At 42.1% G+C, this 18,480-nt stretch overlaps 1 protein-coding gene and 1 long non-coding RNA gene across 2 annotated transcripts in view; one reads left to right on the forward strand and one right to left on the reverse strand.

Annotated features, from left to right (window-relative positions):
* arap2 (ArfGAP with RhoGAP domain, ankyrin repeat and PH domain 2) overlaps nt 1-18,480 on the forward strand; it is a 140,333-nt gene that overhangs the window by 65,843 nt on the left and 56,010 nt on the right. Inside the window, 2 exon segments of the mRNA XM_079371509.1 lie at nt 3,101-3,275; nt 16,720-16,845. Coding sequence (XP_079227635.1) covers nt 3,101-3,275; nt 16,720-16,845 — 301 coding nt within the window.
* LOC306841557 overlaps nt 1-18,480 on the reverse strand; it is a 182,914-nt gene that overhangs the window by 2,673 nt on the left and 161,761 nt on the right. Inside the window, exon 6 of the long non-coding RNA XR_013781548.1 lies at nt 828-922. This is a non-coding gene — a long non-coding RNA (uncharacterized lncRNA). The remainder of the gene's footprint in view (nt 1-827; nt 923-18,480) is intronic.

Below are 18,480 nucleotides of genomic sequence, written 5' to 3' on the forward strand. Positions count from 1 at the left end.
TTTCAAAGGACCTTCTTATATCATTACGCACACACACACTCACACACACACAGAAAGCCTCCAGTGGCGGCAGTAATTGCTATGACACGGAAGGTCATTTCCGGAGACGATACAGAATAAGGCCAGGTTGCTTGGGACTATTTTGCCCTAATCTGACCCCGTATTGTGTGTGTGTGTGTGTGTGTGTGTGTGTGTGTGTGTGTTTTAAGACAAAGAGATATAGGTGAATAAGCGAGTGATGTTTTCTGTTGATAAAGATGAATTGTGTGTGCATTGGAATACATTTGTTTGCTTGGTGCACATAGTTAAATATCTATATGTCAATGCTGTTAGTCTGTGTAGGCGGACTGGTCATATTGACAGGTACTTTGTTGTGTTAGTGTGTGTGTGTGTGTGTGTGTGTGTGTGTGTGTGTTTACCAAGCTGCACTTTCAGACAGACTTTGCTTGTTTGAGGCGGATCAATGCAGCTTACTGACTCGTTCCGAGTGCGATGAAAGAAAGGGGGTGGCTCGTTGAAAATTCCGCCCGTTTGCCTCCGGACTCCTCGGTTGATCCACTTTGTCGCGGGTCATCGTGCACAATGTCGCGTCAATCGACCGCACTGATGGGAAGAGACGTACGAAGCCAGACGGTATTCTTCCTCGTCTTTTATGTCTTCTCTCCGCAGGTTCACAGGTGGAGAGTTTTAACACAGCTCGTCTGCACGGCTGGATATCACACGTATACGTTTGACTTCCTGCCCCCATGAAAGGTGAAACGCATCATCCTGTATTTATAGAAGCAGAAGTTTTGTCTGAGAGGACCTCGAGGTGCTGAAGTGCTTACCTGCATGGGGGAACGCTGAAGGCAAGAGGAGCCTCAGGCAGCAGTTCCTCTTATCACCACTGGATGCCGTTACCAAAAAGCAGTCAGTCCTCGGGCTATCGACAAAAGTGAAGGAGTAAATGATGAATATATAGAAATGAAAAGTCCAAAAAGAACACCACGTTTATCATCTCTTTCATTTTTCTCCTTGGCTGTTTAAAATGATTTTATCTGTGACGCGAACATAAAGAAAGTTCAGTGAGAACTCTTCAAGATCCCTTTGACGGGCAGGTGCCTCAGCTTTTCAGTCTTTCAGATAGGACACGGTGCGCGGTAAGCTTGCTGCGTATTGGCGCAGAGCAAAAAAGTTAGGATGCACTCAAGCACTATGTAGGCCTATGTGTCCACTCTTGGGGGAAAAAAAGCCCAGACTTTTCTTCTGCGACAGAGAGGGAGACGAGCAGCAATGAAAGAAAGAGGGCCCAGGAGCTGCAGTGCTAAAACGACCGCTAGGCAGTTTGCTGCATGTTGTCACCTGACTCTCTTCTGTCGCTCTTTAGCTGACCTCGGCAAAAAAAAAAGAAAAAAGAAAAAGAAAATTCTGAACTAAAAAAGCACCGTTACTTTTGAAAGCCAGACTTAGTTAAAGGGAAATCAAACTTGTCAGCAAAGAGAGTTGACCACTTTGTCCACAGTGGGGCGCCAAATTCAAAAAGGCATCGTGACTGACTGTATTTCAAAGATGACTTTGGGCACTAATACACAATCAAACATGTTCAAACCCTATACGCTTTTATTTGTCTTTATTTTAGTTTGCATGCTTCGTCTTCGTCAAATAACAAAAAATGGCAAACCTCTGTGTATTCGTCCCATGTGTTCCCCCGTCTCAGCATGCTCTCCTCTTTGTTCAGTTCATTGCTATTCATGACTTTATCCGCACTTTCCTTTTCTCAGAAATTGTTAGTTTCATTATACTTAATATGGCCCATTTGTCCTGTTCTTATTTGCAATATTACCTTTTTTTTCTCCACAAGGATTAGAGATGTAATGATTCCCGCAGGGAGTATTAAAATTTGATCTTATTTTAACTTCTCTTTAGAGATTGGAGAGGAGAACTCAATTCTAAACTTTATATGGTTTTCTGGCGTCGCTTTATGGACTCTTTGTCCTCTATCACACACACACACACACACACACACACACACACACACACACACACACACACACACACACACACACACACACACACACACACACACACACACACACACACACACACACACACACACACACACACACACACACACACACACACACACACACACACACACACACACACACACACACACACACACAGAGCTACGCTAAGCTGCTACAGACACCATGCTACCATTTCCAGGGATTTTCACCATTGCATTGTCTGTGGTGTGACATTTTTACAGGCATTTATCCGTCTCCAGAATGCCATAGAAACCAAATGAACAGTGACTGCACTTTTCAGTATTTAATTAGTTTATCATATTGACCTAGATTCACAGACAGGTGAACCTGCATTCACAAGATTGCAACAACTTGAAGAATATAAGTGGAACAAACGCCAAAACTACAATATTACAATATTTAACTTTTTTGACAAATTCAACAAAAACGATTGAAGCTTCATCCAAAACCAACTAGACGTTCTGTAGATGAAGACCTTGAAGATCTTTCCCTTCTTCTCCGCCTCAAAAGGCTTCTTCACTAAAAATGTAAGTCTATGTGGATCATTAGCATAAATGATCATTGGCTTGCTAGGCAGATTCGGGAAAAAAAGAAATACTAGAGACGCATGGTCGAGTCCGCGTCCGCACATCAGAGAACGCTACGTGAATGGCTTATTCTGAGTCATCTTAGTCAGACACAGCCAGAACACTCAGAGAGGGCTGTCCATAACATGTAACCATGCTTGTGCTCGCACATGAACTGTACCGCACCAAAGCACATCTCTTCAACTCGAGCCAGCGCCAAGGAAGTATAACCGAACAAAGGAAATGGATTTTGGGGACTTGTGTGAATACGCCCCAGCACTCTGGTTCGTCTTTGCGACATTGGGGACGCTCAAAGGTTTTGAGAGATACTCTGAAACAGCTTGTTATAAATGGTGTCTTAGACCACCATCTCAGTTAAGGGATGCTTTTTCCCCGTCACCCCTCGTGAAATATTCTCTTAAAAATGACATCAAGATGTAATCAGAAACATCCACAGTACAGAGAAACTCTTCATGTGCTCTCTTGTTGTGTTTCACATGTGCACAGGCTCTGTGTGCAGCTGTGGTGTTGCCCGATGTGCTGAAAACCATGGAGCTGGTGTTCAGTGGGGCAGATGTTATGTGTGCCACTGGGGATCCAACCTACTCCACCCCGTATCTCCTGGCCCAACGTGCTGGACAGAGACTACAGATGGAGTTCCTGCACCAAAACAAACTCTCAGGTAATCTTTGGATGTCTCCTTTCGTTCCCGATGTATTTACAGTCAAAACATTGGGAAGTTTACAGTTTTTAATGTGCTTTAAAAGTGTTTTCCTTGATTTCACACGTTAAACTTTTGTTTTATTTCTAGTCGCTAACCAAAGCTAACAAATGTAAGCATTTTTTTTATTGCTAGCTAGCATTTAATGCTAATGCTATGAGTTGGCACTTCTATGTTTTCTGCTGACCAACATTGAAATAAGAATTTCTCAGAGCGGTCTGAATTTTGCACCTCATATCTACATAGAAACACTGAGGCTTTGGCTGCGTGTTACATCGAAGAAGTTAGTATCCTTAACATTTGCTAAGATGTCAATAAAACAGCAAGTTAGTGGTGGTATCATGATACTATGGTTAATATAAAGTTATCTTCTTAGTAGTGAAGAGGAAACAAATGTATTCAAATTTTAGATATTTATTTCACAGACAAAAGAAAACAAAATGAGCTTCGGAAGCATAACGCTAACTCGGTTAATGGGTTCAGCTGAGTTGTGCAACAAAAAGCAACTACTGTTAATTTACTTTATACATAGCAGCTAACATGACCTTAAACCCAATCCTGTGTTAGGTCGGCTGGATGATTAGCCCATTGGCTTTTTAAGCAATGCCCACTAGCCTTCTTCTGAGACTCATTAGCTAGCTTAGCCCTTACAGTAGCTAGCTTCTGCACCGGACACAAAAGTAAGAAAACGACCCATAGCTCATTTAAAGTTGTACTTCAGATTAATGGTGCGCAATATAAACAGAGTGATCGTATAAACGTGCTAATGTGTTTATTCTATCATGCTGCAGTTCATGCTCCCCTCTTCTTTTGCTAGAATTAATCCGTAAAAACAAATCCATCCCAGTTATATGCAGCTGTTTTAAAATGTTTCCAAAGCAACACACATGAGCAACAGTTACCTTATCTAAGGTTCACATCTCGAATAGCGACACAATGAACCTTTGAGGAGCTGGAGAGCCCTAAATGGTCTTCTGAAAGTCAGACAGACAATCAGTGATGAGAGATTTAACGCCGGTGTTCAAAATGTGGCTGTCGGTGTTTTCTGCTGCCTCTCGGTTTAATAAGTTACTAAGAAGCCTCTCCACTTGAAGCTCACCTGATTACGCTAAACGTCGGTAGGGAGGCGATCATACCAGCAAGGTCCAGACCTACAACTAGACTATTTAATCCAAGTCTGTTATTCATTTATACACAGTTTTTACCTATAATTGTACATTTCAATGTTCAGTGTGTCTTATTCTGGTCAAAAACTTTTTTTGTCCAACTGTAAATCAACTCTGTCTTCATTATAAATCGTTTCAACGATCAAGTGTTATATAACGACACCTGAGGAATCAACGCAATAAATGTGGGTGTTCCTTCCATCTATCTATTGATCCATGAAGATTAAAGAAAGATCTCAGAAAGATATCCGCTGATACATCAAACTTCATCTCCATAAAATAAAAATCCAATATCGGTTAGGTCCAACTCGGAAAAATGATGCCAACCCACCCACCTGGGTTTGTCGAAAGCACATGAGTGTATTCTGTTTTGGAAAAAATAGATCTATTTAGCGTCGAGGATGTGTTTCCATGGCGGGCGTTCTCCACAGGTAAGCTGCTGGATCACAGACAGAAGCTGTAAAACTGAAAAACACATCAAATCTCCTGGTCAGACTTCAAAATAAAACGACTTATTAATCTGTAAAAGGGTCTTTAAATGAGGTGTTGGACTTTAACAACCTCCGGCGCCACATATCTACAGCTCATTGTCTTTGTACTTTAATAAGCCAATCATGTTTAAAACTCACAGTCTGAGCTGTGCTGCCATGTTTATTGAAACACAGTGGGAGTGGGGTTTTTTTCCCACGGCCGTGAATATGAAATGAAGGCAGAAAAACACACAGATTTGTAGCCAGCATATTAAGTTGAATAATTTCGTCTCTTATTTTTCCCTCTGCTTCCCTCCAACTTTTTTTTTTTTTTTTTTTTTACCCACATCATGTTCCTTAGCGTTGGAGGTATGGCACAGATGTGCTGTGTTGTGTTGTGCGGCCTCCTCCTGACCGCTGTGTTTTGCTTATGTGGTCCCACGCGGGGCTGATGATAGGAATGTATTAGATTAAAGGAGCGGGAGAGTCCGCCGGCTTGGGCCACGGGGAGACTTTCTCGGGGACTGTATTTTACATAATGTATGCGCCGCATCTGTGCACACTCGCCTGTTACGGAGTCCTAATTGCTAGCATGGGTCAACCTGGTCGCTATGGTGACGGCCATTACTTAAAGGTGTGTGAGAAGACACACATCCAGTCAGACACACGGGCGCGCACATACACATTGACACGTCTCGTATTGTCCATGTAAAAAAAAAAAAAGAAGAAGAATGTATATAGAGGCAGTGTGTATGCTCATTAGGTGTCTGGGAGTTGTACTGCTTCATCATTAACAAACACAAACATGGAGCCAACCAGACTCTGTGGCTGTCCAACTATACTGACCAACAACTGCAAACAAGGCAGACCCAGGTCCAAGAGGTTACAGGCTGGCGTCGACAGTCCTGACTGTACGGCAGAATAGCCAAGAGGTAGCATCACCGACAAATCAAACAACTGTAGACGTCAAAACTTTTGTTCGCAGTGTCACAGCACAGCGTCCATTCCTGTCAAACAGAAAACTGGACGGGTCAAGCTGAGAAAAACAAACAAAACAGGTACAGCCAGAAACGACTGACGTGCTGATTCGGACAGGATTTCTATTATCAGAAGACTTCTGTGTGTGCTGATTACATGGCAGGTACATCGCCCTGGAATGTTTCCTTTACAAATTACAGACATGGTCGATTCAATAGCGATTAAAAACACAGATCTCCACAATTATTACAAATGCCCAGAGCTCCCCAAGATATACTCATTCCAAGCCTATTGGGCTTTATTTGACTTTTGTGCTGCCATACAGTGTATGTTTAGTATTTAGTTTTAGTGTTTCCTACAGAAGATACTGTACCTGTAATATTAGGTATGCATATATCATGTATGGAGATATAAATGATTCATTCTTCTTTTCTAGCTTATTTCAGTTTGTGGAACAAATCAGTGAAATGCTCATTTAAACTTCCCGTTATATATTCCCTTATTCGCACACACACCGGCAAATCGAGTGATCCGCATGTGTGGAGGCTTATTGACAATGACGTGTTTCACAAGAATCATTCTACGCTAAGAGTGTAGGACAGCATTGGCAGCAAGCATCTGCAGGAAAATAAAATACTGAAATGAAGGCCTCAGAAGGCATCAGGAAGCTTCAGATTTGGCATGAACACTGCATCTCAAGGGGCATATTTACAGGAGGCACGTTACAGACAGCCAGCATCACTCTGTCTGTCCGTCTGCTGCTGATGTGATTGTGCTCCGTCCTGCTTTTGCCGCCACTTGATCACAAGCCTCACCCGTGCCGGGAACAGACTCCTGAGTGAAACTTTTTAAACCGGGAGTTTGGTTTTAGCACGGAGCCCCAAAGGCTCGGTTAAGAAAAAAAATAAAGTGTGAAGTGTGCATTCATGTCCAATGAACATCTGTGCGCACACGCTCCGTCCACGCAGCAGATCCCCCCTCACTCTCATGAGCGCAGCAATTTTACAGGATGAATAGCTTAAATGAAAAAGGTTTGAAAAAATATCCGCCTGTATGTGGGAAACATGAAGTTTCCCTGCCAATACAGAAAAGCTGCACATGGTTTATTTAGCTCAGCTGAAAGAAACCGTGTTTTAACGTTGTTGGTGTTGACATGTTTGGTTAAATTACAAATAAGGCTCGTTTTAAAAAATGAGCATTTACGGGTTTGCCAAATCGTCTAATACATTATGGATGAGTGTCTCATTTTAATTCTGAATTATGTTTGCAAACATGATTCTTTTTAAAACACTCAATCCATACACCAGCGATAGTCTGTATGAAAATTTGTTGAAACCCCAGCTGTCTTAAGACATGATGTACACATATTTTTAATTAATACATAGTATCATTAAAATATTTTTCCATTGTTGTCAAAAATTGGAACTGACCATTTTAGTGTTAAGAGTCTCTAAGATAGAGTTTATGTTTAGTTAGTGCATGAGCAGCATGTTTGTATGGTCACATGACCTTTGATTGGTAGAGTGCAGAATGACCAACATGGCCGCCCATGAGTAGCAGTATGACAAGTAAGGGGACAATGAACAGGTGGTGACAAAAAAAAACCAAAACAATATTCAAGTTGCTATGTTGCACGGCAACACATCTGGCTGCATTTTAGACGATAACCAAGCAGGAAGACTCCAAGGCTGCGATCGCAATTCTTAATTCCTACACTTCTGAATTGTTTGAAAACATCACTTTTTAATAACACGCTTTCTTTTTCTCCGTCTCTCCACCAAGCAGCCAAGTCGAGCGCGGGCAACCCGCTGTTGGTATTTTCTTCCGAGCACCCTTTCCACTTTCATCGCGGGCCAACAACACCTCACCAACACTCACTGCCCCACTTCAACAATCTTCCTGCCAATTCTGAACAGACCATAAAAACAACAAGATCCATCATCTGTTCCATTTCAAAGAAACCTGCACCCCCTACAGCCTCGGCAACAATGAAGCCTTTAGAATTTTAATCGGCTCTTTTTTTTTTTCTCAATAAATAAACACATCATTAGCTGGTTTAAGCCAACAATTGATGCATTCAAATTGAAGGATTTCTCCAAGTGAAGAAGTCATAAATGTTGTCAAGCAAACAGCTGTATACATCAAACTTATATAACCACAGTTTTGAACCATACAATGGGGTGCTTCAGCGAATATGGTCCAAACTCCCTATTTGATGTTGTCCTACTGTTGGACACATTGTTACGACACACACACTGTTTGGGGGGGAAAAAAACAAAAAAAGGCGCCTTCATTGTTCGTAGAGCTTGCAGCCCCAAGAGTTTGCCGAGAAAGACATTTTGATTAAACCGAACTTTTGAACTTGTTCAGTTGTTGTGCACAGAGTTATGTCTGACAGAGAGCGGGAACAATTCAATACCCATATGACACCATTCATACTGCAGAGTGCTGTGTTGAGAGAGGGAGGAATAAATGGAGCCAGACAGCGGACTGTGCTGAGGATAAAACAGAGTTCATTGTTTTAGAGCTTGAAAGAAGACCTCAGTCTGGAGTTTCGGTTGAAGTTCAGGTTTTTTCACAAGCAGGGTAACAAATACAGACACACTTTTAATGTACTTTAGGTGACGCAGGATATCCTAATAAATCAAGTTCTGTCTTGTCTTACTGTGTTGTGTTGTTTTATCTGATATCATTTTAAATGATCTTGTACCTTACTGTACTATGCTGCAGTGATCATAAACCGGCAGCCCGAGGGCCACATCCACTAAACTTCCCATCCGATCCCCAGAAAGTAGAAAATCTTGTGATTAAACAATAAACATAAAAATGAAATCACAAGGCTGAAATACTGGCATTAAGTACAGTATATGAGAGAAATGACATCTCCTGCCTGACACTAACAACTTCACACAGGGCTTGACAGCTGTCAGGCTTAAGTGCAGTCATATTTATAGGTGAGCCCTCGCAGTAAAACACTTGATCAAACACGAGTAACTCAAAGAATACAACAGCATAAAAACCATACCATTAGTCGAGGTAATGACTTCTTGGAAGAAGGCTCGATCACACCACTAATCTTTATCTATAAACATTAGCACCGAGTAGACATTAAATAGGACTGTCACTTTTTCGATGCGACATCTTCGAACGCTTTTCGAACCTGACGGGTTCACGCTCGAACATGATCGCACGCAGACTACTTAAGACAGCCTGATGTGTTGTTTTGGAATTTGGACAGCTCATTGCATTTCAGATGTGAACTCTCCCCTCCTGATTGGAATGAGTGGTCAAACTTCAAAAAAAAAAAAAAAAGAGAGACTGCACTGATACAAAATGTTATTAGTTGGAAAGCATCTCGTGACCCCCAACCCCCCTGGAGTGTATTATTTATTAGGATAAGCCCCCTTAGATGTACCATATCATTTTCAAAGGTGGGTCCTAACTGAAGACAATTCACGACATGCCGCGATGACGACAATTCAAGAGAGAAAACAACAGAATACACAAACCGACAACAAAAAGCAACCCACTAATATAAGACAGAGCAGTCGATGAAAAACCGAATGATGGCCAAAAATGGCATTGTGTCATTTGTTTCATGGCTTTGCATTCCTGTGTGGCAGCTGTGTGCCGACTGCTTCCCCATTTATTCACCCAACTACCACATGGGGCTTTCAATCCAGAAAGTTTATTGAATGAAATGATGTCAAACACGAAAATTCACCATCCCCTCGGTGAAAGACTGGAATAACAACCGTGAGACACCTTGAACCGTTCTCCCTCTAAACAACTGAACTCTAAATTGGAGTATCTCTACAGTGAAAGAGAAACACTGCAGCCTCAAAGGGTGAATTGTGCTCCCAGTTTGTAGCAACAAAAAAAGAAAAAAGAAAAAAATAGGGAAACCATCCAGTTCCCCTGGATATTCTGCATCAAAACAAAGTTGTCAGCGTGTCCCTAGCCTCCATAGCAGCACATTTGTAGTTCCGGTGGAGCAATGCCTCTTCATTAGCTCCTTACTCTCTGTGTGCATAGATGTGGGGCCTCAACGGACCTCGCTCTCCCTCATACACCTGCTCGCCCCAAAAGCAACCTGGGACGCCGCTGGAGCAGATTCATTTACATATCTGTACCCCAGAATCCATTAAAAAGAAATCCAATGGCATGTCTAGGAGGCTGTGTTTCTTTGCTATTTGGCGACCCCCGAGGGCAGCCTCAATGACGGATTCATCCTTTATAGTCAAGGTTTCTTGTATATTTTAGTGTAATTTATCAATTTTCATGCCTATTGTATTCCCTGGTGCTACGAATTCCACGAGACAGAACTGGCATGAACGAAATCTATGCTGTGAAAAATGTACCTGCAAGCCAAAGGTCCAGCTTCAAATTGAGTTATGGGCCAGAAGTATAGATTTTATGGCACAACGTTTACGTTAAAAAGATGTCTTTGATGCTGTTTCATGGACACACCTCCAAAGTCGAATCATTTTGAGTCTTTAAATGGACAATCACTCATTTCCGTCCTATCATTTGCAAGTGCTGACATTGTCATGGATACAACACCAGAGACAGAATACTTACAGGACTGCACTTTGAGATGTATTGATATATTTTTACAGTTTTAGTGTTTAAGAAACAAATTTGGGTCAACTCCAACTACTTTCCGTAATTACAGTCTCTAAAGAGTCTACTATATTGAAATAGGTCCAGATAAAATCATTCACTGTGGGATTAAAACTGTAAATTCTCTTATTACGTAACTGTGCCTTTAAATTACAACATGTGTCCAGCATATTCCCTGGTATAGAAGCCTTTCTTTGGCAGTATTGCTGTTTCATCCAGGGTTTCATAGACATACAGGAGCTGTTTGGTCATCGAGCAGCCAAATAACACACGAGAGAAGTTCCAGGTCTTGGAGTGGTCATTCTCTGTGATGGTGCCGCTGGTCCCTGCCCGATTGGACCGACATGTTGGTAATTGGTTGTTAAATGCTGCAGGTGCCCAACATTAATAACTGAGCTCCACCTGCCACTTGGCCTTACTACCAATAGTCCAACACATTGGACGTGTTAGTGCAAAGACAAACCTGCCAGTTCCTTTTTCACACTATCAAACATTGAGAATTACATATATTCAATTCAACACATGGACCCTTGTATATTAATACATTATTTAAAATCATTCGGATTGATCTAACATTTTATTATTTGTTCCATTTGACAAAAATGGAAAACAGCTCAGTGACATAAAACTAACTTTATTTAGCTGGTATCTGCTCCACGTGATTTATTATCAAGCTGAATGTGTTTCCTGTTATCAGGTTTATCAGTTCATCAGACTTTAAGTAAATACTAAAATACCTGCTACAGCCGTTTGAAAGATTGAAACTAAACCAAAAGTTGTGGGTTTTAAAAACCCATTTTGTGGGTAAGATGCGCTGCAGGCTTTGAAGAAAAACTGAATAACTGTGGAGGGAGCCGGATCTTAATCTTTGTTTATCTTAGGAGCCATTGATATGAATTGTATGAACTACAAAAATCGTTCCAACAATTCCAATTGTTAGCAAATGTAAATTCACATCAGTTAAGCTGAATGTACTTACTAACTTGAGTCATACTGCTCTATGATATGGAGACAACTTTTTCTTTAAAACAGTCATTTTAACTGTTCAAGAGGAAATGAATTAAGCTGTGTGTAGAATTCAACGTTTCTCAAACACAAACTGTGAGAAAGCATTGGCAATGTTCCCTGGGACTGGAATACTACTCTGCAAACAACAAAAACTTGGGCCAATAAAACTCTTTGCAAGGAGCTGAACTCATAAAAAACTCGACTAAATACAGCTCTAAGGTTGCAATTTTGAATTCTAAACCAAACAACTTGTATGTCTCTCAGCGAGACTGTAAACCCCTGCCGGTTCTTTGAAAAGTAAATCTCCAGATGAAAGCATCAGCTAATGCTTAAACTGTAAACAAAGCAATGCAAACATGTAAATTGTGTTTTACGGCGGCTCTCCACTCCACCCAGGAGGCCGTCTCATTGTAAAACCCAAAAGCTCAACAGCGATGCCTCTCACTGTTGACATCATTCAGCTCCTTCTTAAATGACACACCACGGATTTGGAAGCAGAGAAGTTTTTTTTTTTTTTTTTTATCGTCGTCGGCTTCCCTGACGCCTCGGATCTCTGAATCGAGCGGCACATTAAAAATTTATCCAGCCGGCTTTCTGTGCGGATAATAAAAAGACAAACACATAACGCGCATACACACAAACACTAAATCAGACGGCCTGTTTCATCTGGAGCTTCGGTTGCAGCGTTGCAAGGCGCTGGCAGATTTAGCATGGGCTTGTCGGAGAGGCTTTTTAACCAGAACCCTCTACAATGGACTTTAAGGTGTCAAGAGGTCAGGAGCAAGTTTTTTAATGAAGACACTTTGCCACTTTTGCTGGTGTATGTGTATATAACGATGCCTTTGCTTTGTCGAGTTTTTTTTTTTCCATGCGTCTTGGATATTTAATCTATGCTTGACTTGCATATGTGAGATATTTGTCTCGTCAATCACAACGTGCGCCTCGACGTGTGTGTGCGCGCGTGTGAACGAGTGCCTCTGATTACCCCAATGTCCGCCGCTTGTCGGGGACCACTTTGCGACCGTTGCCGTGGGCGACCAGATGGCTAATTGAGCACTCTGTCATGTCACCTCCCTTCGCTGGGGACCGAGCCAATCAGCACAGGCCAGACTTCTCAACTGCCGCCCCCACAGACATCACAGTCCCATCTTTACAGAGTCCAGCTTTAGGGGCCCGGAGGGAGCGTTTCTGAGGCTCACAGAAAGAGAGAGAGAGAGAGAGAGAGAGCGAGAGAGAGAGAGAGAGAGAGAGAGCCTTGTTTTAACTGATACAGCATCAAGCCACTCGCCTATTTACATTCTCACAACCTGAGTGCTGTGAATAAATGTGTGTGTGTGTGTGTCTGAGTTTGTGTTGGAGTCACTTGCCTGCAGTTTGCTGATTAAATTCTGTCAGATTCCATGTATTTATGATGCTGCTATTGGCAGATACATTCTCCATGTGAGATTCAAAGCAAGATTACAAATGTTACTAACTAAAGTCACCCAGGCTCCTGATTGGCTCAGAGTCCCTTGCAACTCATCAAAAAACAATTAAACTTGTTCGAAATGACTGCTGAGCTTGAAAATGCCTGCCTCATGCCAGGTATGTTTTTGTTGTCGGGGGTGAGCGGTATTGCTTTTTGCTTCTCGATAGAGTGCTCATGGATGAAGGCGCATTCGTTGGGTGTTTTTTTTTTTTTTTTTTAATTTACTGTCCTCATTTTTTAACAAGCGTATTGGAGAGCAATTTTCACCTCGTGATTTAATTTGAAATTCTAAGTGATTCCAAGATGGGTTTGTATAGGAGGGAGTCCTGAGAACAAAATGACGTTAACAGCATCCCGACGTGGCAGCGCAGGATCACAAACCGGTCGCCAAACGCGGACCTGCGATGTAGTGGAGAAGTGTGTGGAGGCCGCATCCGGTGAGAACTCATTGACTACTATTTTTCTCACTTTGATTTTATCAGTTTAATTCCACCTCCTTTATCTACATGATGTAACCCCGTCTGAATCAGTCTCTAGGGGAATTAGCAAATCAACACAAGTAGGCAGGAAGAACCTGACACAAGCTCGAAAACAATTTTGTTTGCCCTTAACGCCGGTAAATGTCGTACTCAAACTGCAGCCTCGAGCCTTGCTGTGTCTGCAGAATGTCTGTAGCTCTGCTGAAGTGGACTCTACTACCTGAATGTAAACAAGCACAGACACACTAAACGTCTCCGATTCAGCTGGTACAACTTTTTCAGCTTTCCCCCCCCCCCCCGCCAAAATAAAATGATTTGTCAATGCAATAAAATAATTCATGTGTAAGATGAAAAACATATTTAGTGAAAGTTGTATCACACTCTGCAGCAAGAAAGATTTAATAGGTCGAGCCTTCAGGTATTTCCTTTAGTGTTGCGGTCGTACTGTATGTGTGCGTCTCTCAGAGCAGCAGATCTATATTTGGATAGGAGCCAAGTGTATTTTGTGAGCTGAAAATTAAACATGATTTGTAGGGACAGAGTGATGTGGAATTTTTGGGCCGATATCAATTTAGGGGAACACAAAAGATGTGTACATGTTCTCTTCATGATCTTTTCCACGAGTGTTTGATAACTGCATTTGAGGGACCAACACAATAAATGTGCCTTATAAATGTTCTTATTTTTTACATTTTATCTATCTTAATTATTTTCTTTTTGTACTACAGTATGCTGTTACTGTTGTCTGAATGCTGTACTTTTATATTTAAAATAAAAATGTATTAAAAAAAAAAACGTCCCCAATATCGATAACCCTAAAATCCCATATCGGTCAGGTCCAACTCCGACATGATTAATTTAAGAAAAAAAAACATTTTTATATTATTTTCTATCCCATAGAGGGATATTCAACAATGAGCCAACAGTATTTCAATGTAATGCAAAAGTTATTCATGTTCATGTGAACATAATGAATTACTCCGACACAATCCAAACACAGAGCGTGCGCACGAGAGCGTGCGCACGCACACGCACACGCGCACGCACGCACGCACGCACGCACGCACGCACGCACGCACGCACGCACGCACGCACGCACGCACGCACGCACGCACGCACGCACGCACGCACGCACGCACGCACGCACGCACGCACGCACGCACGCACGCACGCACGCACGCACGCACGCACGCACGCACGCACGCACGCACGCACGCACGCACGCACACACACACACACACACACACACACACACACACACACACACACACACACACACACACACACACACACACACACACACACACACACACACACACACACACACACACACACACACACACACACACACACACACACACACACACACACACACACACACACACACACACACACACACACACACACACACACACACACACTCTGAATAAATGAACTGATTGTTTCTGTGACTCTGAGATGAGACGCCGGTGGTGTCAGTGAAGAGGGTAAATGTGGCTTCAATTAAAAGTGGTTTCAATTAAAGTTATTTTACCTTGTTTGATGAGAGAGCTGGAGGTAGTGGAGATAAAATCGGAGAGATATTGCCGGGGCTCTGGCAGAAAATTGAACTTCAGAATTGAAGCTAATTGAATTTGAGAACGATAAGGTTGATTGTGGGGAGCTCTTAAAGCTTGCAAGAAAGGACGGGTACAAGGAGTCAAGGGAGGAAGGCTTCTAATTTAAATGGACAAAGATGAAGAGAGCAGAGCGTAAATCTCATTTTTAATGGATACTGTACATGGAGGCTCGGGCCTTGAAATGCTCTCAGAACACCTTATCTTTGACTTTTGCAAGAGGAGGAAAAAGAAAAAACATCTGACAGAGTCCTGACTTACTAAATGTATAATCTTGTTTTCCTCCCGCTTGTGGGAAGGTCAAGACTCAGGTTCAAGAACAGCGACCACAATGTGGGAAGGGATTTTGTGTGTTGCTTGGGGACACTTTTAAAGAGTTAACAATGATTTGCGGTTGAAGGACATTTTGTTTTTGGGGGAGGTTGTTAGAAGATGTAGAGTGAGATAAAAACATGAAACTGCATCTGGGATTAGTGATATCTAAACAGTCCCACGTTTCAAATCCAGACTTGTGTTTTGGACAGTCACTGATGATAAAAAAAAGTGTGACGGAAATGTCTTTTGGAAGCTTGAAATCTTGACTGATGATATCTGGATATGTATGCTGTTAAAGCAGGGTCAACAGTAAGGTTGCACATTTGACTAACGAACACAGTTTTTATTCAATAGTCCTGCTATAATAAGTCCTGGTCATTATGTTGCTTACATTGGCTTTACTGTAACAGACATTTATCAGTGATGTTTGAGATTAGCCGAATAATCATTTAAAGTTCATCAACCTCCCTCGTTGCCACCAGAATCGGTAGTCAGTTGTTGTGTTTAAGATATAAAACCACCCACCACTACCTGGGGCTGTGTCTCCTGCTAATGGTGAACTCAACATTGCCCGACGACCCCGGATTTAAAACAGCACAGAGACTGAATTGCATCTGGTCACGCAGAGCGGTAAATGGCAACAGTTTGACCAAGGAGATGAAGATCGACGTTGACTCTTGACCGTTTTCTTACCTTTAGAGCGGTCGACGATTAATTAATAATTGATTAATAATCAATTAAATGTTTTTTTTTTTCAAAAGGTTGATTTTAGGGGCTTTAGTCCCTTTTACTTATAGACAGGACAGTGGATAGAGTCAGAAAACAGGGATCGAGAGAGAGAGTGGGGAACGAAATATTGGAAAGGAGCCACTGGCCGATCACCCGGAGAATCACAACCTGCGTATATGGGGCGACCAAGTTGTTTAAGCTATTTCCTCAAATCCCTTAAAATCCCTTGTTTTTTTTACTATATAGTTCTGTTTTTACAGTTAAATCCGTTTTTTTCTTTATTTTTGGACTGATCTGTTTCTAACTTGGTTTTTAAAATGTTTGATGGAGTTTTCAACTGTCCTCAACATTTGTGAGACAGCTACATGATTAGCTTAGCTAAAGTAATTAAAACTACTCCTGTTATTTATCTCTTAGACACTTACTAAAGATTTGATGGAGTCCTCCCTTCAATAAAATGTGAAATTTAAGTTGTTATGAAAGGAGTGATCTTAAGTTCATTGGGAAAACCATTCCCCTGATCGTCTACTGTCCCTTCCCCCCACATCTGTAGATTTCCCCAGACTGGAGCAGTGGTCTGATAACACCTCGCTGTCAGACGCTTCCCTCTTCATGGATGGCTTCCTCTACATCTCCTCTGGCCCTGTCAAGACAACACCGGACCGCCGTGGAAGAGACGGTGAGTGTAATTTGCCGTTTTGCAAAAAAAAAAAACGGCGGCAAGGCCAATCAATCCATCAATCCATTTGTAAGCAATATAAACTGCACGTTTGTCAGAGGGTCTACTCCAGTTAAGCACTGATCGATCAATCAGTGTCAGTCTGTCAGCTGTCAAACTGCCAATCGTTTAATCCTTACACCAAACAGTCCCGTCAAAACGATCAATGAAGCTGTCTTTCAAACGTGTTCCTCATCCGTCCTCTGGGAGTACTTGTCAGTCGGACGTTTGTTCTTCAACAACCCAGCAGTGAATGCTCCATGGAAATACAAGGTGAATTAGGGCCAGGTCAAATAAATTTACATAAAAAGGAATAAAATAACTTCTCGATTTGTCTCCAAAGCTACCTGAAAGATGCTTCTTGGAAAACTTCTGAATTCTTCGTCCTTTGTCTTCGGAGGCATTTTAAAACTTTTAATCAGGCTCCATTTCACACCGATCCTCCTGCTCTGCAATGGTCCCACTTCTCCCAACAGCTGGAGCGTTACTTGGGCCCATGGGTAATTAGGAGATGGAGCCGGCTTTGGATGCTGCCCCTAGGGAAGGGGGTTATCAGGAAAGGTGGAGGAGTGGGATGGAGAACAGGCGAAGGGGGGTTGGTGGAGGAGAAATGAGGGGAAAAGAAGGTACGAGACAGCTTGCAGCTACCTGCCACTGGAACGAGCTGAATCTCTTATGTTTTAGGCAAGACATCCATCTCTATTTCCGTCACCCCACACATGCTCAGCTCTCATTGGTGGGTGTACATGGCGGCTAACGAACAGGGCTGAGGTCTGGGAAATTGCCCCTTAGAGGAGACTGGGAGAAATTCTTACCAGTGTCTATTGACGTTCTTTTTTTTTTTTATAGAAATGGAATTAATTTCCATTTCATTTGTTGAGGGACGAGTTCAATGTGAATTTGAGATTTAATGTCCTAGTCGCTGGCCACCATTAGACTGCTTATAATAATAATGGAGCCATCAGTGTAGTGTCAGAGGTCTGGGAACGTGGGGACCTGATGGTTCAAGATAATATCCAAGGATTTTTTTTGATGGAGATTAACAAGATTATTCCAACCAAATTTCAGGTAAACCTGAACATGATTATACTTCAAATAAAAATGACATATCCCCAACTGGCTTGTTTTAAGCAGTGTAGCCATGTTCCTACAGTATATACAAGCAAAACATGTTTTCTTAACACTTTTTGCAGACTTAATCCTGAGGAACCCCTAATCCAGTTTAGCTGTTAGCTGTTGCCCCTAAACCAGCCCAACATGATTCTTAAACTGCTGAATTTGAACACCCTTCCTTCATGATGGTTTCCATCGCATCAAGTAAAGCCCAAGCTGTTTCTCTGCAGCTGTTGTAGCTCTTTTGACTACTATCTGTTTTCGCCATGCAGAGTTTAGCAAGCCTGCTAGCTCCCCGTACAGTAGTCGAACTCTCAGCTGAGGGAAATGTTGATAGTTGTAAAATACCAACCTACAGTCCAAGACTGATTTGACTCGAGTCAGGCTACCAACCTTTGCTTGTCACTGAGTTGTTACAAAACAGACCAACAGCAAAGGGAATTTATCCAACAGTAGAGCACTGTTTCCTTTAAACGAGTTATT

The sequence above is a fragment of the Symphodus melops genome (genome assembly GCF_947650265.1).
Source record: "Symphodus melops genome assembly, chromosome: 20".
Taxonomy (NCBI): Eukaryota; Metazoa; Chordata; class Actinopteri; order Labriformes; family Labridae; genus Symphodus; species Symphodus melops.